This window comes from Drosophila obscura, unplaced genomic scaffold, assembly GCF_018151105.1.
Source record: "Drosophila obscura isolate BZ-5 IFL unplaced genomic scaffold, ASM1815110v1 contig_192, whole genome shotgun sequence".
Taxonomy (NCBI): Eukaryota; Metazoa; Arthropoda; class Insecta; order Diptera; family Drosophilidae; genus Drosophila; species Drosophila obscura.
In genome coordinates this window covers 3,126,698-3,150,214 of record NW_024542781.1, presented here as the reverse complement: position 1 = coordinate 3,150,214, position 23,517 = coordinate 3,126,698, and the positions used below count along the sequence as shown (strand labels likewise).

At 37.8% G+C, this 23,517-nt stretch overlaps 1 protein-coding gene across 37 annotated transcripts in view; it reads left to right on the top strand.

Moving 5' to 3' along the window:
• The window catches only part of LOC111065694 (calcium-activated potassium channel slowpoke), a 46,198-nt gene that overhangs the window by 19,632 nt on the left and 3,049 nt on the right, over nt 1-23,517 (top strand). For 5 of the 37 annotated variants that reach the window (XM_022354036.2, XM_022354014.2, XM_022354023.2 and 2 more), the window contains 17 exons: nt 3,524-3,634; nt 5,655-5,760; nt 7,876-8,028; nt 8,105-8,260; nt 8,551-8,663; nt 11,445-11,603; nt 11,664-11,740; nt 15,869-15,919; nt 17,212-17,235; nt 18,701-18,775; nt 19,544-19,576; nt 19,648-19,837; nt 20,438-20,503; nt 22,128-22,305; nt 22,371-22,878; nt 23,088-23,224; nt 23,343-23,485. In XM_022354036.2, the coding sequence (XP_022209728.1) occupies nt 3,524-3,634; nt 5,655-5,760; nt 7,876-8,028; nt 8,105-8,260; nt 8,551-8,663; nt 11,445-11,603; nt 11,664-11,740; nt 15,869-15,919; nt 17,212-17,235; nt 18,701-18,775; nt 19,544-19,576; nt 19,648-19,837; nt 20,438-20,503; nt 22,128-22,305; nt 22,371-22,878; nt 23,088-23,224; nt 23,343-23,485 (2,280 nt within the window). Of the gene's footprint in view, nt 1-3,523; nt 3,635-4,109; nt 4,216-5,654; nt 5,761-7,875; nt 8,029-8,104; nt 8,261-8,550; nt 8,664-10,189; nt 10,303-11,444; nt 11,604-11,663; nt 11,741-12,391; nt 12,428-14,547; nt 14,620-15,868; nt 15,920-17,211; nt 17,236-18,700; nt 18,776-19,543; nt 19,577-19,647; nt 19,838-20,437; nt 20,504-22,127; nt 22,306-22,370; nt 22,879-23,087; nt 23,225-23,342; nt 23,486-23,517 lie in introns of all 37 variants that reach the window. The other 32 variants (XM_022354055.2, XM_022354052.2, XM_022354051.2 and 29 more) reach the window with 23 other exon arrangements.

The following is a 23,517-nucleotide window of genomic DNA, read 5'->3' as shown; positions in this document are numbered from 1 at the left end:
TATGCCATATCATCCTAGCCTTATTTTGCATTTGTATTAGCCCTTGAAGTGAATCAGTGATTGGTGTTTATTATTGTGTTACATTACCGTAATTGTCTATATAGTCTTTGATATCGAAGTCGTAACTCGTATATATATCTATATATCCATATATATATACATATACATAAATATAAATATGCAAACGATGAATTTTTATACAATGCCAAAACAACCTTAAACGATTAAACATTGAACGATAATAATGCATACTAAATACATATTAACAATATATTACTATTGATTCGATTGTATACGTATATGTTAGAGCTCCATATAAATCAGAATGTACACACACACATGCATAAGTAACTCGCAGAAGAGTCCGACTCTCTAGACACCTTCTCCACAAGTAATCGTACGACAGCAATTTGTATATAACAAGCAACTCTCAACTTCCCGGAAGACTTCAATTTGCTCAAACTTTTTGCCTAGAAATGTATGTAAAATACTAGAGTAGGACTTCGAGGTGGCTCCAACTACTGTAACAGAATCATCTAATAAATAAATGTGTGTGTAATGCCAATCCAAAAGACATATCAAGCAACAAGAACTCATATTCCCGCATACTCGTATAACCAACATAATTTTACTCTCTCTCTCTCTCTCTCTCTAATTATATATATATATCTCTCTTTATCTTTCTCTAAACCCTTTAATCAGTTATCAGATACTATGTGTTGTAGTTCTTGGACCAATTTTATAAACTCTATGCTCTATACATTCCACACTCCCACACAAACATACTCGTATACTTCTTTTTAATGATACAAATTTTGGTTTTCATCCATTTTCCTCTTCTTTGTGAACTTCTGTTGCCGACAAAACATTCGAAGACAACGGTATAATTAACTAATAAAAGATAAAGAATCATAAATACACAATATATACGGACCTACAGAATTATACATATCGAATCGGTTGAAAATATAATTCCACTCCACCTAATTGTCGTTACCCAGTGTTGTGTATGGATGCGCTCTACGTTTAGAATTGATTTACCTTTTGGTTACCTAATTCGGATCAGATCAGGTAGGAGGCGAATGCTTAGGGACCTGCATCGTTGTACTTGATGTGGTATGATACTCGTATGTTGAGTGGCCCCCCCCGTATGCACACACCACACTCTGTTGCGTAGCTAAGGAACCACTTAAATGGAGGAGATAGATTGCTCGCTAAGAGTATTACTCGTGCCTGTACTATCCGTAACGTAATCGAAACAACACCCAAATCCACTGCCGTATCCGTATCCAATTCCTTCCAAATCTGTATACACACACACACATCTCCTTTCCATCTCTCTACGACCCTCTCTCTCTCTCTCTATCTTACTCTCGTTAACTCTTTCAAGATCTGTCCTTTACGCTGTTTTTATTTTACTTGAAACTCACTCATTCATTGCACATACAAATGTATCTGAGCGCATCTGAAGAACAAACATTGAAATTGTATTATATTTTCTGATTGATATTCATATTCATGTCCACCACATGGACAGCAATTCTATGCGGAAATAAAATAATGAAAATGCGTGGCCAGGCATCAAATGTTTAACTTTCTCACTATACTTATATCATTTCCAAAAAAAAAAAGTACAAAAAAAAAAAAACAAAAAATCTGTCTAAATCAAATTGTCACCATTCGTTTTAGCTGATGCAATTAAAAGACAAAGAAAATGCAACACAAGAACTAATAGAAAGTAGTTCGTTTAATTCGTTTGTTTGTTCGTTAAATGCAAATTGAAGTTCTTCTTTCTTTTTAGAGTCCTAATCTAGCACAATTTTTTTTACTGCCACTGTAGAGGTAAACCTGTTGATATTGCCTTGTTTTAAACCACGAAGAAACATTTCACTGAACTCCACTTATCAATGAACGTAATGACGCATAAGGATGGGACTAAAAGATAAAATTATGAGAAAAATATTCGAATTTTATTGTTACCTTAGCGTTTATTTCAAAATATTTTTATTTTCTAATAAAATTTGAAACTTTACATTAATGTTACGATGTCTAAAAAATTTCTTTAAAGATCGCGTTTAACTATTTCTTTTAGTTGTCAAGATCTCATGATATTATTTTCCTAAGAGACTTTTATATTTTGGGTAAAAGAATTTTAATTTAACTCTGAACGAATCTCATCATTTGACCGCCTTCGACACTGTAGTTTCTGTGGTCATGGTTTGTATGACACAGTACAATGAAACCCTCACACCAAAATCACACACAAACACACCCACACAACAAGAAGAGTATGCATGTTGTAGTTAGCCCGGCACTGATACACTACACTACTTTACCTAGGTATGGATAGAATGCCTGCCCGGTTCGCCTGACTGCCTGATTGCATGACTGTGATAACAGTGAATTAATATCCAACCGAACCCATAATATGTTTTAATCATAGCACCCTGTAGAAATATAAATAACTAAACATTAGCAAATGGAATGAGCGTAGTGTATTATACAATGTGTACATAGTATATAGAGTACCAATACTTTGGCCAGTTGCTGGCCAGTTTTGATGCTTTCTTGATGCATGTAAGTTGATTGAAAACGAAATGGTGTGCGTAGCTATGCCTTAACCTAGAACCATATTGATTTCCAATATATATATAATTATCATTTGATTGAACTGCAGCCGCAGAGTGCTGCCGCTGCGGGGACGAGATCCTCATTTTGTGTCTATTATAATTTCTTGCCATTGAATTGATTTGTGAACAAGCCTCTGGGGTAGCAGACTAAATTCATGCATTCTGCATTTATAATTTGACTTTAGTTTATTGATTTTTCAGTTTGTGTATTTTGTATAATTTTTGATAAATGTTTGTTTTCCAAAGAAAATGCAAAGTAATTTATACTTTACCACAAAATAATACTGACAAGCCATAAAGATATAACATAACCAAGCAACGACAAGCAGTTGATAAATAATACAAAAGAGATCAAAGCATAAATCACTATAAAGAAATATACAGAAATACAAGACAATAAATATAAATAATCTCACCCAAAGAACATGCACTCATCTAAACATACACAAGGCACTCTCGCAGATACACTATCACACACACACCCACACACACGCATCAATTGTATTATATAATTGTATGGCTTGTGGTTTGGCTCATGGAATGCTATCCTATCAGAGATATGTGGATGAGCCAGGCCCAGAGACAAACGAAGGAATTTAATTTCATAATTGAAGCCAAATTCAATTTCTGTCTCTCTTGCTGCTTCACTCACATACTAATTCTGGCACACATAAGCGCAACACACAAACACACACACACATACAAACACACACACTCACATTTACATACCCATTTGTAACACATGTACAGCGGTTCAATGCATTCCACTTTAGGTTTAAGCCAAATTGTTGCTTTACCCGTATCGATAACAAATAACAATTCAATGGAACTAATCTATTTATCTCTCTATGCCACACCCCCACACACTTGAACGAACCAACCGAAACACACAGACATATTGTGGTATGCGGTCACATAACATACGAGTCCGTGTCGCATTTCCTGAAGGACTTTCTCCACGAAGATCGGGAGGATGTCGATGTCGAAGTGGTCTTTCTCCATCGGTAAGTCCATCCAGAACCTGTCCAAAACAGCAGACAAACCTCTTTCTAAACGTATTGCTAATTTGTTGTGCCGTTGTTCATTTGAATTTATGGTTTCTTAAATGTATTGTATTTTCGATTGATTTTGTTAAATGAGATCAGCAACAAAGAGAACAAATTTAGAGCAGTACTTAAGCAGAATGAGAGAGAGGGGCCAACAGTTGCGCAGAAAAGTATGCTATGATTTGTCAACAGCTGCTAGCCTCTCACTCGATAGTTGGGGGGCACAGACATCCCCCAATCAGATAAGTTAGACCAAGGCACTATTATTAAGTATTTGCATTAAACTAGCCTCTAGTTCACACTCAGAGCGATACAAATCGACTTAACTTTGATATTATTTTTACCCTTTTGCTTTTACTACTTAACTATTAATATTGAAATATATCATATATCATGTAATGTAATGTAAACCATACGACGAACAATTAAATAGCAAAGAGCCTGACCTGGAGCTAGAGGGACTGCTGAAGCGTCACTATACCACAGTGGCCTTTTTTCAGGGCACTATGATGAACGCAGTCGACCTGGAGAGAGTCAAGGTACACAGAACACACACCAAGACACAACACTACCAACCTGTACACACTCACACGTACATATACAGACATACAAACATACATACACACATACACAGTGAAAACAGTGAGCATACAAGAAGACACACGCAGAAATAACGATATACTCGTACTCGAGCCGCGATTGTCAGGTGCTCCTACTACTATGTACAACGATACTACAACTCATTCGTATACCATGTGAATGTGAATGTTCTTGTGTCCGTGCGCAGCCCATGACAGTGACACGCCCACAACGTAGTCCTCCGAATAACCGAAATGCAATTTCAAAAACAATATTATCAAGTTCCATTTTCTGCTGACATCTCCACAGCAACCAAGCAAAAAGACACGCCCTCTCCCCAACGTCTCTATATACTCGTACCATAAATCTTTGCTCGCTCTCACTTTGAACTTGAACAATTCAATTTTGTTTATTTTTATTGCAATTTTATAGCTTCATTATAGCATTCTTTTTAATGGTTTCCGGTTGCTGCTGATGAGATTTCCCAGAAATCGTTTTCTACCAATTTTTTCTCAGAGCTTCATTATAAAATAATAAAAAAAAAAAACAATAAATAAAATATATACTCAAATATACATATTATAGGTAGTATTTAGATAAGATTCCCTTACCACATAATTTCACCTTCTTTTTATTCGTAATATTTTACACGTTGGCTTTAAGTAATTTAACCTGCTTAATGGAATGTCCTCCTTAGCTGAAATTTTGTTCGATTTCTAAATTACAATTTACCATATATCTTGATTCCATACAATCCAAATCGAGCTAAAGCTAACATAGAAAAGCTTAAAATTAATTCACTTTAATCCTTTTCTTTATTTTGAATACTTTGTAGAAATCTGAATAGATCTATATTATTTGTAATATTATGGTAAAATCTTTTGATACCCCATAGAGTTCGTCAAGTGTTGAGACCATAGTCCTTAAGTAATGTTAATAAGTTATTTAAGAAGAGTTTAAACATAGAATATAGACCCAGGGCTATCCAGTCTTATAAGGAGTATTGATAGAGTATTTAGATTTAATGACTCACAGTTTTCGTTGCACCTCCGGCTTGGAGTTTTTATTTCTACAGTTGTCTGCATTCTTTTATTTTCTTTTATTTTCATTTGCATACTTGCCGAACCACAAAAAACTGCACCATAATCATATGATGTGTATATTGTTTGTTGTGTTATATACACACACGCCTCACCCTTACACGCCACCTGCAACGATGATCTTCTGTTTCTTTTGAACACAAACCCAATCCACGTAAACCTTGTGTACATTGGAAACATTGAAAACTCTAAAAACTTTGTATTATTTTCCCAAAAACAAAAAAACAAAAAAAAAAAAAAAAAATCTCGAAAACAAAAACAAACCAAAAAACCGAATTTTGATTGAAAAATTAATAAAGTAAACCACCCGATTTGGAACTTGAGGGTTTGTTCAAACGTCATTTTACCACCGTGGAGTTCTTCCAAGGAACCATTATGAATCCGATTGATCTGCAAAGGGTTAAGGTAAAACAAAAAAATGTCTTTTCATTTGATCTGTTATCTGTGTTTGTTTGTTGCTTTCCGTTCGATTCATTTACCGTTGGCCGTTTTTCGTTTACGTTCTTGTGTCGACTTGTTCTGAGCTATGATTTCATTATGTATTAACCAAAAACCCCAGACTAAGCGTACTACCACTACTTCGTACGTAATTGTATAACGAACGCTCAAAATGTAATTACAACCCGCCTATAAATAAACCCATAATCGTGTTTATCTATGTATATGTATATGTGTGTATGTGTATCGTATATCTATATGTATAAACGATACCCGTGTTCAACATATGTATTGCCATGTTTATGTATGTAAATCATAGTTATGTGGCCATTATGCGTTGGCGTATTCTCGTTCGCTGGCTTTATTTCTCTGTTCAACAAACAGCATCAAAATTTTCATTTGTATCTGGCATTCGTATTATTTGGCCCAGCACTCGAATAACCTCTGAAATTATGAACAATACACAAATAAACCAGCTGCGATTAACAGGCCACAAATAAACACACATTACACAATAAATTGCTGTTGACATTGCTGTGAAAAAACTTGATTTAATTTTAATTTACGAGTATCATTAGTGGAAGCTGCATTACTTAAAACAATAATCGTTAATGTATTTTCGAATCTATGTATGTGCTAAGTATCTTATTGTAATTGTTAAGTTATTTATTGTATAGTAGGGATTAAACACACAAACTGCAAGCCTTAAATAAATCCAAAAGAGTTCAGAAAGCTATCAGAGAAGAGTGTAGTGTAAACTCTAAAATCCATTGTATCCTTTTATTGCTTATGCGATTTAAGCTTACTCTAACTTCTGTTGAAAGTACATATGTTTTGATCTATAATATTCATAATTAATACAGATTCAAATCAGTTTTACATTGCGAAGTTTATTTTTCCAAGACAGAAGATAATAGAAGAACTCTCTTACTTGATTCTACAATAGATTTCTTAATTTTCCAAATTAAGAGTCTCAAGAGTCCTTAAAAAAAAACAAATTTTCTTTGACAACTGAAACCCTAAATGAGAAATTGGGGAAATGTACGCGTCATTATGTACTTTAGGCTTTCAGTTTAGCATTGAACAAATATCTATACATATTTTTTATGACTTTTAAAAAGGAATCTTGCAATCAGCTCAGTTGTATCTAGCTTTAACTATACTTATTGTGTTCCAAGTGTATTAATATGGTCTTAAGACATTTCTTATATGTATATATATTTTTGTACATAACAACTTAATCGATATCCTGCATGAGTCAGAGCTGCTTTATATCTATCGCATCTATTGCATGCGCGGCGACGGCATGTCCATAATCGATGACAAAGTGCTTGTGGCAAACGCCAATCTATTGTCCAATTTCCACTTGATTTTGCTCTTTAGTTGTATATGGCTTTGATATTTGGTTGGTTATCCAATGCACAGCCACCTCAGCGTTCTTTGTAATTACACACCTCTTCACCGTGCTACCTCCAGCCACCCACCAGCCCTGCCATGCACCGAGCGTTCGCTTTATGATTTCTTATGTTTTCCTTAAGTTGAAGTTAAAATCAAACCAAAGACAATGTCCAGCAACCCACCCACCCAGCAACAATCTTACTACCGCTTACTATCTTCCCCCAACCGCTCGTATCGGGCAATGCTAATGAAAAATCCCAAAAGAAACCTACCAAATACTCAATGTATATGCAAGACATCTGACATTGATCCAGTGCCAGATCAAACCAAAACCAAAACCGAAAACCAAACCAACAAACAAACAAACAAGTACTCCTATTCGTACCATAGTTGTCCAGTCAATGTGCGTGTAAACCGCTTAATAATTGTTAATATTGTGGACAATGCTCTAAACGTGACACCTCTGCAGTATATATATTCACAATAACAATAACAGTAACAGCAACAATTACAATTACAATCACTGAACAAACCCAACCATTACAAACAACTTGGAACAGTTCAAACATAACAAAACTAACTCACATGAGACATACTAGTCTGACCAAAACCAGAAATCCATACCACAATCCAATTCTAATCGGTGATTTTTTCATTCCAATATCACAACCCCAACCACAATAGGTTCACGAAGCCGATGCCTGCCTTGTGCTAGCTAACAAATATTGCCAAGATCCCGACGCAGAAGATGCTGCCAACATCATGAGAGTAATCTCCATCAAGAACTACAGCGACGACATTCGAGTCATCATCCAGCTGATGCAGTACCACAATAAGGTGGGTACCGCTCGCTAATATCTCCATACTCTACATTATACTATTTGATCAATTGATCGGTTGTTCTATTAAATAGGCGTACTTGCTCAACATACCATCGTGGGACTGGAAACAGGGTGACGATGTCATCTGCCTGGCCGAGCTGAAGCTGGGCTTCATTGCCCAGAGCTGCCTGGCCCCGGGCTTCTCCACCATGATGGCCAATCTGTTTGCCATGCGATCGTTCAAGACGGTAAGTTGTGTTGCCCGCCCTCCCCCAAACTGTTACCCACCCAACGCAATACCCGACACAATCACACAACCAGCGTTGAATCAACCAAAAACAGGCCAAAAACCACAAGTTAGATATTTTGAAGATTTACAGATTTGCAGATCCAAACCGAATTTGTTGTATTGCTGACATATGCCATGAGTAAAAAATAAAAGGGGGCAAGCAATATGTCAATAAGGGTATATGCCCGTATCCCGTACCGTATATAAGTATCAAATCAAATGTCTATATATTACGTCTCTAACCCATAGTCGCCAGACATGCAGTCTTGGACAAATGATTACCTGCGCGGCACTGGCATGGAAATGTACACAGAAACATTGAGTCCCACATTTATTGGAATACCATTTGCTCAGGCCACTGAGTAAGTCACGCAGCAGGCAGTTTTCAAACTTTCCAACCAAATATGCTATATATCGTAATACTCGTACCAGCAAGAAAAAAAAAAAATACAATATCGTATCTACTACTACTCTATTCTACTACTTGTTAATCGTGCAGCGTTGAACGAAAAAAAAAAAAATTATTAAAATAAAACATGAAAATATTGTACACCATGAACAACATAAGAAACACATACACACGTATCTCTGGTTTATACGATGAAGTTTTATTGTGATTGGAGCCCTTCTACAGAGCCATTCTATGTATTGCTCGAAAAGGGCAAACTCAATTACAATCAAACTTACTGTAAGCCCATGAGAGACAATTCACAAAACACATTGTTCTTTGTTTTCCACTCAGTTCTGATTGTCGTTGTAAAAATTTTTTACTCGATCTGTTTTCATTTTTCCTCAAAATGACAAAACTCCGGCACGTTTACACCGATCTTAATGTGTTATAACGTGTAAATGTGCCTGCCAGTGGAATTAGATTTCGTATTTTTCTTTCCATACACACACAATCACATACACACACACACACACACACAAATAAAGACATATACACTGTGAAAAATTAGTCGTTGTTTCAAGCTAATTCTTTGTGTAATTGAGTGTTCTAAGTGTTCAAAATGCCTTCAGTGTTTGCAAATACAAAAATATGGTTTCTTTTACTTCATTTTCCAAAAGTAAATTTCGAAAGCTGTCCAGGCAGTTCTATTGACTCTTTTTTTGAGGACACCAACACACAGATACACACACACATACACCACACACCAACACCAACACCAACACATACACATATCGCTAATTGTATGGTATCGATGTGAGCGGAGCGCTCTGAATCTCCCTCCTCTCTCTATCTCTATATCTATCTCTAAAAACAATTCTAAGTTTTGCAGCGTGCATTTGAGTTCAAGTTGGTTTTTCTTTTTTGATTTTCTGATAGTTTTGGTTGACGCTTTTGTTTTCTGCTCATTTGACACACGTTCGGTTCGGTTGAGTCTTGATGCCGTCCGCCACCCCCTGCTCGTGCCCCTTCAATGCTGTAAAGTAAAGTTCGCCAGAAGTGTACAGAAAAAAAATAAAAAAAAACAAAATGCCGAGACCAGAGAACTGCCATCACGATGCGTTCGAAACGTACTGTATACTGTATCTATGCCAAAGCCAAAGCCAAAGTATGCATTGCCTGACCCAGAAACAAGCACTTCCCCACACAGAAAGAAACACAATCAGAGACACACCACTCAGCCAGCACAGACCCTCGCCAGCTGTTGAAATGTGTGCCGTAGACCCATAGCCCCTGCCCAGCTATGCGATGAGCGTAAGATGTATCCCAGCGAGCCGTTGAACCCACTCTAGGCCACTCCACCCACCAAATACCACACTACCAAACAGACCAAACAAAAACGAACAAACAACAACAAAAAAATGATAAAAAATGCGCCACGTAGTTACTTAGCGAACTTACTAAATGCAAACCACAACAAAACCATTTTCTAACTTTCAGTCACCAGACACACAGGCCTGGCAAAATGATTATCTTCAAGGTACAGGGTGTGAGATGTACACCGAAACCCTATCACCTTCATTTACCGGCATGACATTCCCACAAGCCAGCGAGTAAGACTCCAAAATGAGAAATTAGCGAAACCAAATTATATGCAAACTGTATAAAAAATACTACTACTTCTACTACTACTACAACTTTTTGCATTGTACAAAATAAGTTTGTTTAACAATTCTTTTTCCCATTATTTATCAACTTGAATTCGATTCCGTTTGATTTACTCTCCTTCCTCATAATACTCGTAACAAACAATTAAACAACTCAACTTTTTGTCGCCTACCCCCAAACTCTCCCAGACCACTCTCGTACTACCTCCATACCTAGTTACTCATAGCAAGTGAAACGAAAACCGTAACCCAATCAAGAGCAAACGCATTGAGCAACCTGTTACTGTATAATATACTCGTACCATACGACACTCATTTTAATTGGCCCACATCGCATCCGTATCTGCAACCGTAATCGCATCCGATCGCCGCAATCGCTTGCTCACCGAACTCCGCTCGCTGCGACTCGTAATCCGTCCGGACACACCATACACCAAAACACTGCAAACAATTGTCCAGACTTCTGGTCAAGGCTCTCACCTCCACCAAAACCACCAAAACTCCACTCCACTTCTCAATCTCCACCCTCGAAACTCCCGACTCATTGCATGTGCATAGTGAAACGTTTTTGTCCCCAACGTCCTAGAGTGTACCCTAGTCCATTATACGTAGTTGGCAATGGACCAATAATGTTTTTGCGTCCGTAGTCTTGATTTTTGTTTAACATTTATCTTAACATTTGACATGATTTATCTAAGCATTTTGCATAGCATTTCTTGAGTTTTCTAAGCATTTCGCATTGGATTACATGTTTTCTGTAAGCATTTTGTATAGCATGTTAACTTTTGGCTCTGTGAATTTTCTTGTTTGCCACTTTTTTTTACAGTGTACGATTTAAAAGCACTTACGAACACCCACACAAGAACAAACACACCACTCAAACACCCACACTCTCACACACACTCACACCACACACACACACACACACACACACTAAATGTGCATGCCATGTTTTGAGAGAGTTCAACTACACTTTTGTAGCATACTAAACTAGGTTCAATAACAATACTTGTAAAGCAATTCTAGACTAAGTTTGAGATATATGGGTTATCGGGAACTAATGGACACCCGTTCTCCCCCGCGTTTAGACTGTGTTTCTCCAAGCTGAAACTGCTGCTGCTCGCCATCGAGATCAAGGGTGCCGAGGAGGGTGTGGACAGCAAAATTTCCATAAACCCGCGGGGGGCCAAGATTCAGGCCAATACGCAGGGCTTTTTCATAGCACAAAGCGCCGATGAGGTGAAGCGGTAAGAAGTCCTGACGTTGGATACTTATGTGTAGATCCATTAATCTGTTCTCTTGTGCAGTGCCTGGTTCTATTGCAAAGCCTGCCACGAGGACATCAAGGACGAGACGCTGATCAAGAAATGCAAATGCAAAAACTGTAAGCAAACCCTTGTACCAATATTCCACCCGATATCTATCTGCCTATCTCTCTTAGTGTACTTAATTTAAATTATTGGTTTTTATTTTAATATGTATTTGATTTGATTGTTTCGTTTGTGAATCGAACGTTATGAAGTCAGCCAGAGCTGAAAAAGCCCAACCGAAATAATAAGCATTCCAAACTAGTTTGTAAGAACTTTCTAGCTGCGGCACGGGCAGATTCTAGGTATAAGGCGCTCTCTCTATACTCTTTTTAACCTAATGAATATCTTTAAAACTCTTTGAAACTTTGAAACTACATACTCGAATATTCTTATAAATATATATATCGATGTTCTTTTATTATATATTTATTATGTATGTGTGTTGGCGCGTGGCCCTCGCTCTCAAAAACCAAAACCAAAAACTGCAACAACCACAATAACTAACTATGTATAACATAACCGAATCGCAACAACAATATCCATTGGCATGTCTGCCACTGCAACTGCAACTGCCCCTTCAACACACACCTATACATTTCAATGCGTATATGGGTGCGTGTGTGCGCTGCACTTGCAACATGACATAACAAATGAAACCAAAAACCAAAAACGAATCAAATTAAATACAAAATAATACCAACCAATGCCATAACTTTGTCCCACAGTGACTGTTCAGCCCAGGAGCAAATTTGATGACTTAGGTAAATCAAGCTACAACACCGTATAACCCAACCAACAATAAAACATACACTAACAAGAACAAGAACACCAAAACCAACACAAACACTTCTCAGCTTATGAAGTTTTATCCAATACCAATACCAATACCAAAACCAATTCCAATTACAATTCCAACTTTTGTATAAAGTACATTATGCATATTCCAATTTCTTTTGTTTGTACATTGAATACAGCATAATAAAGGTCCCTCCGAATCCCAGACCCAAACCGATATCTCCCTCTAAAGCACTTCACCCACCTCCACAACCAACGAAGAGCACAAAACAATCAAGTTTTTGTTTCATTTGATTTTGATTGTTTTTCGTTTATTTTTTTGAACAATTTTTCAATTGAAAATGTCCCTGTGTGCTCCGACCTCTTTCCATAGCCGTTTCCCACATCGTAGCCACATACATACCATTTCTATATCTGAACAATGTGCCATCCGTCCTGCCGTCCTGCCCGTTCATGTGCAGTTCTTTTTTGGTCACTGTTTCGTTTTGACATGCGCCTCTATATAATCCACCAAGTAACAGTTAACTACAACGATTACACACACACACACATATATAACGACATATAATATATACCTACATATATCCATAAATACCCTTTTGATGGCTTCCCTGGACAACTAAACCCAATCCATCGAACTTGTAAATATGTTTGTGCGATATGCAACCCCAGTTCATTGATTAATCATAAATACTCGTACAACCAGCAAGAAATGTTAACCCAAACTCTTCGCTTTCCCTCAACCATAACCTACCCTACTCACCATTAGAGTATAACTATGATAGATGACACTTCAGATTTTGAGTTTTTCAAAGTGTATTTTGCTTTCAACCCTGATGAAATACAAACTGAAAAGGAATCAAAAAGAGAGGCAGACTCTTATCTATTTTTTAGTCGAATATATTTCAAAATTCGACATATAAAGAAATTCGAAAATACAAATTTTTCTTTGTATTTCATTCTAAAGGGCATGGCAACAATTTTTCCATATTTAAAAAAATATTTACCGAATTTAACATACGAAAATCTCCTTTGATCAACCATTCAGAACTGCACCACTTTTTTTAACAGTCTGTCTCGCTTCTCCTCGCCTTCTATCTATCTCTCTCTCTCTCTCTCTCTCCTTGTCTGTCTCTGTAACTCCCTGTTAATCCTTTGTACTTTATACTTATGTGTTGAGAACCATAAAAGATCGAACCTAACAGAACCAATTTAAGTGCATGGAACCGCGCACAGAAATCGATTTACATTTTATTACACCATCACCATACGAAAAAAAGAAAAGAAATGTTTTGTAAACGAATATACTCTATATTTTCGATCGATTTTGACTCACTTTTGCAGCATCCAGCTCTGATATTTAAATACTCTTACTAATACCTATAACTAAATTAACTTTAAATACTTGCCCGTAGGCCTAAGTTATTGAAATGCTGCGCCGTCTTCACCACAATCCTTTTAACTATTTTTCTTTTACTTTGTCTTCTTGGCGTGGCACTCACCTCACTCACAAAATCTCTATATATATTTTATATCTGTCAATATATTATGCGATTGTACATACATACATATGTAAACGAGAGTAGTGGCAGTGACACTTCCAAGGAAAATGTGTAAATAACTTTAGAGCAGGTTACTTAAAGAACTTAACCAAACGTTGCCAAAGACAACTAATGTTATGTATTTGGATCCTATGTAGCGTAACACCTAAACAAACTATACCTATACTCTATGAATCTTAATATTAATCTGTGTACAACATTACGATCTTAGCTGCAAATGTTCTCAAGTAGTTAGTAAGTTGGCCGAGTTTGCCGAATTTGCCGAGATTGCCGATTTTGCGTTGGCTGCGTTATGGCTTTGACCGAGAAGCGGGCTCCGTGTTGCAGCAGCTATGAATTTGAAAGTTCCATTCGCCAATTTGTAGCGCCTAGAGCTTAAGTTTCTAAAACCAATTCCCGAATTCCCACACAACAGACTTATATATATCCACATACAAGTATATGTGTATATGCTTATGTTTGGATGTATGTACATATGTACGTGCGTGTGTTTATTTGAATACCAAATCGTAACCATCTTGCAGATGTTGGCATGATAATGATGCAGACGGGCATGGTCAACCAAGGCATCACATCGGTGATGAATACAATGGAGGGTACGCTTTCAAAACCATTTCCACAAAACGAAACCAAAATCCCATAACAAATTATTTACAATTTGCGGCGCTCTATAAAATATTAATACCTACATTTATCCTTATATCTACATATATTCTACCATGCCAAATGATTTATTTGTTGCTGCTAAACCTGACCTAATCAAAATCTATAATTTAATTGAGCGTCTGCCAAGGGAGTCTAAGAATTTACTTTTATGTATACTACTGCAAAAAATCGAGATAATAAAATATCGTTTATATATCTCACTTGATAACCGTATTCCAATGTCCGTTGATATCTTCACATCCTTTTCTAAACCTACTACGCAGAAAAATAAAATAAGAAAGAAATTTAATTTATGTAACATAACGATCTGCATATTTTACAAAGATTTTGCAAGGCTATACACTTAGTCAACATTAGCCCCCTTGGAATGCGCTCTTTACATTTGGCCCGCCAAATTGGTATTAAAACCAAAACCAAAAAACGAAAATAAATTCGCTATATAATTAATGAGCCTGGAAACCTAAAATACCTAACTAAATTGATGTAAATCTATCAGCGTTTGTGTGCCTTTAGTTTATGCCCAAAACCAAGAAAATCTTAATGCTGCTAAACGCCAAATGAAACCCGCCTAGAACCGAACCCCGCAAAACTCTAGAGACTGGGAGAAAAATCGAAGAAGTGGATCGAGTAGGGAGTTCAAATACTAGGAAATTCAGTTTCAGTTAAAAAGTTGACCTCAGTTTGTACCATAGCTCTTTCTGTCGCTCTATTGTTCTGTTTCTCTATCACGTACTCAGTATAAATATAACATTTAAAATAGATTTAATTTAGTTTTGCCACGATTTCTTTCTGGTTTGGTTCGCCCGAGAAGCGCGAGTAAATTGTCATACAAAGCAGAAAGCATATCTAGTCTGTACTCTCTGAATACATTGCATATATCTATTTATAATCATGAACTACATGCCACATATAAATATTTAAACATATATTTACCGAAAGTTCAAGTACAACGTGTGCCGTGTGATTTAATTATGTAATTTTGGTTATTAGCGTATTTTATTTTAAAATTTATTTAAGTTATCATTTGATTGGTTCCTTGAATGATGTTCAAATGCTTTTAAAGCAGATGAATATGAAGTTGAAGGAGAATATGTTGGAAGATCAACTATCATTACCTTACCATCATTTACCTATTCACACAAATCCTATAAAATTCTGTTTTCATGAAACAAAAAACAGTGGCCACCTTCCGGAAAGGCGTCCGAGCCGTACAAATGGTTGGGCGTGCAAGTACGTATAACTTTCTCTACTCTCTCACTCTCTCTCTCTCTCTCTCTCTCTCCCTCTACTCTCTATCTCCTGACTCTGTCTCTACTCTACTCTCTAAGCTACTCTACTCTCTAAACTACTGTACTCTACTGTAACCGAATAAGCATACGAAACATACAAATTCACAACAGAACCCAACCCAGACACAAACAGAACAAACGCTCTGATCGGCAACTTGAAAGTTAATCTTTTAACTACACACTTACTCGTAATTCTTGCTCCGTTAAAATTCTTCTAAGAGCCTAACTTACAAACCAACTAACTCTGGTTGGTGTTGCTCTTAGCGTGATGCACATGCAACACTGTCAAGTCGAAACTGAATCAAGCCAATCAATCAGTTAGCCAAACAATCGGAAATCAATCAAGCCCCAGCGGGAAACAGATTAAAACACATAACACACACAGCCCCTAGCCCACAGACCCCCCTTCCTCCGCCCTCTTTCCGTGTACACATCAACTCACACAGATACACACACTCAGACTCACACAGATGTATTCGTTTCTACTCGTTCGTTCCTAGTAATTCTGTACTTTTTCGTAATCAACTTTAACCTTAGTGTGCGTGTGTGTGTGTGTAGTACAGTCAAGAACAAAACAAAAACCAAAGTACATATGTTTTGAGCCAATTATGTAATATTCAGCTAACTATTCGAATACTCGTACTATTCAAAACTCATACTCGATTTTAAAGTTCTGTTTTCGTATGTAATCCGTACCACCCGTACTTATATGTACATACAAGCATACCATGCCCCATATGAGGTCGTGGAATATATAATATCATCACACTCAACATAAATATCGTATGTCGTAAAAGTAATTTGTACAAATGTTAACTATCTGTATTGTACCGTATTTTATTTATCGTATCGTATTGTATCTATCGTGTATGCGTGGTACAACTTCTATTTGCTCACGTATCATAGGACAACATACATATACTCGTACTCGTACCTAAAACTCTACCCAAGTGATACAAACACGTACACCCCATGAAAACACAACAGTCTTCTCGTTTCCACCCCGATCTTACCCATTACTAATCACATTCTCTGTAAAATATATGTAAGACACTCAACATTCTTCGTCTGGAGCTATGTTCCCTTCAATATTAAATATATATATACATATCTTTTATATATGTAAACGTATCATCTTTCTATTGTACTCCTCCCCTACCCACACATTCGTGTTCCGTATCAACTACTACAACTACAATACTCCTATTTATATGTCTCTGTGTGTGTGTGTAGAAGACGATGAATACTCGTTGTCAAGTAAGTCAAAACTAACTCAAAATGTTGTATATCCAAAATACCAAAAAAAAAAAAACAAAAAAAAAAAAAGAATTAATAACCAAATCGCATTTGTACTCGTCTTATACATTTAATTGATAAAAATTCCATTTTGATTTAAATTAATTAGAATTTCTACAAATTCCTTCAACGGTGTGCCAGTGCACGTTTTTTCATCATTTTACGTAACTTGTGTTGTATCTTGGTTTAGTTTTTATTGTTTTTTAGTTGGTTTGTTAATTGTTTTGGGTTTTTCTCTGAAATAACTCTATGAAATTAGTCTTAAAGTTTATACATACATACATACATATGTAAGCTATTCTTTTACCATACATAAAAAACATGAATAAATGCAAATGTCTTGAGAAAAGCAAAGCAACTGACGCCGAACGATTAGAGCCACAATCAGATCACCTACACCAAAATATAAGTATGCGGCAATCATGCAGCTCCGCTCCGCTCCTCCCATCCCCAGCACCAGCCAAAAAAAGGAAGGGAGGAAGTATGCATTAAAAATTCAACTAAGAAATTCCAAATTGAGTGCAGTTAAATTGCTAACAAAAACATAGAATCGTTAAATGCAGCCCCATGGCAGAGCCAAGGGTCAAGATAGCTAGTGCAACTCGTAGTTGGAGAGATTGTTTGAAGTTATTCCGTTCAGTGGGTGTTAGAAGCAGTTAGAAGCAGTCTAAGTACTACATAATAAATGCTTTCGTAATCCGAAACCGAAATCAACGGAGGCCAAAGCTTATGATAATGAAAATGATATGGAAAATACAATTGCCCATCTTGCTACTCAGCTTGTAGTCCGCACTTAGTCGACCGTGTTGCTTAAATACTGCTTCAAGCTTTAACCGATTTGCTTTTGAATCCTTCTCTAAACCGACACTCCTGCTTGCCTAGCCTTGTATTTGGATAAATATATATATTTATTGTATAACTGTTTGTATATTGTATATGTACTATAACTATAACCATCACAAGTTCTGTTCCAACTCATATTTATTTGCATGTTTTGTTCAATAACTATAAAGCAAAAACCCTAAAGTGTATCCCGAACAACCATTTCCCCCGACCATCTTGAACACATTTCTTTGAGTTTTGGTTGAAAAAAGGTTTAGTTTGTTTTCTGTTCGTAAGGTTTCTCCTGGGTTTACCCCACACTCAGACAAATTTCAGTATAATTTACTCTCAATTTTCGTCTTTAATTTTACCAACCAACACAGACTCTTTCTGTTTCAGTTCTTACCAAAAACGAACACTACCTCTCCTAAAACAAAACCAAAAAAAAAAATGTATATTCAAAAGCAAATTATGAGCTTCACATACAAAAGCATTACCTTATAAATAACACACAAAAAGCCAAAAATAAAAAATTAAAAGAAATACATACACCCAGAATCTGATTTATTGAAGCTGTGCCATAACAAAACAAAATATCTTACAGATGAACACCATCCTGCACCCACATTTACGCCTCCAGAGCTACCCAAGCGGGTGCATGTGCGTGGATCTGTATCGGGTAATGTCTCGTCTCACAATATAGAAAACCGAACCACTTAGTTTATGGTATAAGTCAATGAAAATGCCAGAGAAAGGTTTTTTTGAACAGAAGACGTCTGTAGGCGACCAATCCAATCACACAAACACACGCACATTATCCAATCAATCTCAGTTTGAGTTTCCGTTTCGTATGCCTCAGTTTGCTTTTTGCCTCAGATCATACGATAACAAAAGTATCCAATCCAATCCAATCGATAAAAGAACAAGTAAAGCCCATACTAATTGTTTAGATATTTGTTTGCATAATCTGTTGTCTTTTGTTGATTCAGAACTCGTTTCTCTGCTAATGTAACTGGTTAATGTAATCTATCTAATTAACTGCTATATATCTCCTATAACTCATATCCGAATCTAATTGAATCCATATCGATGTCTATTTAAAGCATTCTTCACTTATGTTTTTCAATTGTATAACCAATCTGCTTGTTAAGAACCTACACACCAGAGATCACAGATCACAGAACCCAGAACTAAGAACCAATAACCAAACTAAACAAAATGCAACACGCGGCTCAAAAGTACCTTTCCTGATTAACTTTGACTAATACTTAAAGCCAATGAGTATCTCTTCCACACTCTGACCAGCCCCTCATTCAGTTTGCTATGGAACTAACTAATCGATTGCCGTCTGCTCTTTCTCTCTGGTCTCTCCAACAAACTGCTTCTGCAAACGCAAACGCCAACGCCAACGCCACGCCCAACGCCAATACCAATTAATTTGTCACAGGTGATATCACACGTGACAGAGAAGATACGAATCGTAAGGCCCAGCATTAAGCCAAGAATAGATCGAAAAATGATATTAAATCAACCCCCCATTCTCTATTACAGTACTCAATCGCAATGTGCGCCGTCCTAATGGCACTGGCAACGGTACAGGTGCCATGCATCATATGAACAACACGGCTGCTGCAGCCGCCGCTGCTGCCGCGGCGGGCAAGCAGGTGAACAAGGTGAAGCCCACGGTTAACGTGAGCCGGCAAGTGGAGGGTCAAGTAATATCGCCGTCACAGTACAACAGGTGAGTGGGGATGCACACAGACGGGGGAATTGTACGTAGGCCAGGGAAGATAAAGGCCAATAATGTTATCTATATATATTTATATATATACAGATATTTATCACATATGAACGGCACTCTGTTAACTTCAATATAGCAATGCAATCGGTAATCGGTAATCGGTAATCGAGCATAAGAGCAAAGAAAACCCAACAAAAATCAATGAACACACTTTATACATAGGTCAAGGCATCAACTTTGAGTTCCAATATTTTCCTTTGCGTTACTTCCGTTCTGCATTTTCCACCAACAGCAAACCAAAAGAGAAAAACCATTCGATTATGATTATTGTGTTTAAGTGTTTCATTTTACACAACCACAGAACAGAACAGAACAAGAGGAATAAGAAAACGAATAGGAATAAGAACCAGGCAGTTCGTCAATAAGTCTCTCGTACATATGTAAATGCTCTCTAACCAACTAATACTAACACCTCCACTAACTGTCTCTATCACTCACTCAACAAAAACAAAAACGAAACCGAAACAAACCAAAAACACAATAATTACTCGAACTTTTAACCAGTCTAAATGTATAAAAACGAACAACATTTTGTTTCAGGCCACCAGAGAATGATGCTAACCCTTATGCGGGCTATCAACTTGCTTACGAAGTTAAAAAGCTCATGTATGCGTCCATAATTTCCTAGAAATTTAACTTACAAAACAACTACTAAAAAAAAGCCAAAGCCTTTTTTAAACTATAACTTAGTATTCGTTAATACTTATTCTAAATACATTTTATGCGCATTTTGTTTAACACACATTGATTGATACTCGTATTGATATTGATTGATTGAAAAAGCTATGCCATTCCATCAAATACTCGTACTTAAATTAACGAAACCTAACTAAACTTGTGTCGTTATTGTCATGTCGCTGTCTTCTGTATCTGTATCTGTAACTGTACCTGTATGCGTGAATGTCTGTATGACTGTGTGTGTCTATAGATTTCTCTGTTAATATGTATGTCTATTTTTGAGTGTGCGTGTGCCCCATGAATATTTCTGCATCTTCAAACTAACTCAGCATCAACAATCACATAACTCAAATAATCATGCGAATTACTAACAAATAACTAATAATTTAATGTGTGAATAGCCATTCTTCATATACATATAGCATATATAGTATGTCATACAATTCTTTGTGCTAATACGTTTATTCTTCAAATGAACTTGTATGTAAGAACAGTTTGAGTGAACACTTTCAAAGATCTTTTCGCCGGGGGAAACTAAACGTGCAATCCAACCAAGCCTTAGGGAAATTGCTTGAACTATTGCATACCCTCCAAAACAGAGTCATTTTTTGCCCTTTTCATCACACAAACGTCATTGAAACCCTTTCAAGCTATTTTAGATCTTAATCAGATACACATGTACATGTTATTCTGCGATTTTCTAAGACCGGATAAAGAATACAATCGCGCTCTCTCTCACTCTATCTCTGTCGCCTTCTCTGATCATTTGAAATATATATTAATGTCGAACTATTTGTTGTATGTGTTTTCTCGTGTTCATCTCTATGTCAAGTCCTGCACCAGTGTACCATATACTTTCCATTACTTTTTTTCTTTTCTTTAACAATTACGAACAGCATTCAATAACTGTAGTATATTGATTGCAGCGTCCGGCGGACGGGGAGGCGGTTGGATCGTTTTGGGCATCTCCCTCGCGCATGCCGTACACACGAATCACCATCAAACACCCAGAGGGAGATTGCCAGCCACGTAGAACACCCAAGATTGACCGATCCACGCCCCACCTACGTCGGATGGCAGTGCAAGAGTTTTGAGTAGTGGAACGATTGATTTTGATTCGTATTCATATTCTTGTTCGCATTCATTTCGAGACTTTTGTTATTAGCACAAGCTCTTCTCTATTTCGTACTCTATCTATCTATCTATGTACTATCGCAACTATCTATCTATCTATGTAAACGTAAACTCTCTATCTTTAACTATCGTACGTATGTTGAGAACACATTTTTAATTCAATATGCTCCAAGTACTTGTACTCGTATTGAAGTATTCACATAATTTTTTGAACGAAACACGTACTCGTAGCGTTTCCGAAGAACACTTTGCATTTGGATGTAGCGTTTGTTTTTGAATTGGTTGATATCTGCATATGCAAGTCAAAAGTTGAATAAAATTGAAATCAAATCCCATTACGATCGAAGCGATTACAAAGCGCATCAGCACAGACCGCCCCATGGCTAAACCAATTCTCTATCGATTTACTTGACTCTAGGCCGACGAGTCGCAGCTCCGGTACGGGTACGCAGAATCAAAATGGCGGCGTTTCATTGCCCGCCGGAATAGCGGACGACCAGTCGAAGGACTTTGATTTCGAGAAGACCGAAATGAAGTACGACTCGACGGGCATGTTCCACTGGAGTCCGGCAAAGAGCTTAGAAGACTGCATACTGGTAAGACCCAATCGAAACACACGGCTGAGCTTGAACCCTCCCTCATACCATATTCTGATGTGCAGGATCGCAACCAGGCGGCCATGACAGTGCTGAATGGTCATGTGGTCGTCTGTCTGTTCGCCGATCCCGACTCGCCGCTGATCGGTCTGCGGAATCTGGTGATGCCCTTGCGGGCGTCCAATTTCCACTACCACGAGCTGAAGCATGTGGTGATAGTTGGATCGGTGGACTACATTCGGCGCGAGTGGAAGATGCTGCAGAACCTGCCCAAGATATCGGTGCTCAATGGCTCGCCACTGAGTCGCGCCGACCTGCGGGCGGTCAACGTCAATCTGTGTGATATGTGCTGCATTCTGTCGGCCAAAGTTCCTAGCAACGACGATCCCACGCTGGCCGACAAGGAGGCCATCCTCGCCTCGCTCAACATCAAGGCCATGACCTTCGATGACACGATCGGCGTGCTCAGCCAGCGCGGCCCGGAGTTCGACAATCTGAGCGCGACCGCCGGCAGCCCGATTGTGCTGCAGCGTCGCGGTTCAGTGTACGGCGCCAATGTGCCCATGATTACAGGTAAACTGCATCGCACTAGGTTGGCCGAGTTTGCGAACGATCAAACGAATGTGAGGCTGGCCAGGTTCACAGCTGTCCACAGGAATTGGGGTATAGGGGGTATGATCTGTGTCCTGGCCAGCCTCACCCGCCTCCGATACTGTTGAGGTGTGTGCTTTACTAATTTTACACACACTTGTGTGTGTTTTATTGTTGGTTGTCGTTTAAAGAACTGGTCAATGATAGTAACGTGCAGTTTCTCGATCAAGACGACGACGATGATCCAGATACAGAGCTGTATCTGACGCAGCCCTTTGCCTGCGGCACAGCCTTCGCTGTGAGTGTGTTAGACTCGCTGATGTCCACGGTAATGTCTCGCTTCAAGCTCTGATTCTGAATCCTTGACTCCTTTGAGCCACTGTCTCCCGTCCCCTTGACCCAAATCACTTGATCCTCTATATGTGTTCTTACTTACCCTTGCCCAGACATACTTCAATCAAAACGCCTTAACGCTGATCCGCTCACTGATCACGGGCGGAGCCACACCCGAGCTGGAGTTGATCCTGGCCGAGGGAGCCGGCCTGCGCGGTGGCTACAGCACCGTGGAAAGTCTGAGTAATCGCGACAGGTGAGCTTTCTATTACTCCTTATCCCATTGGC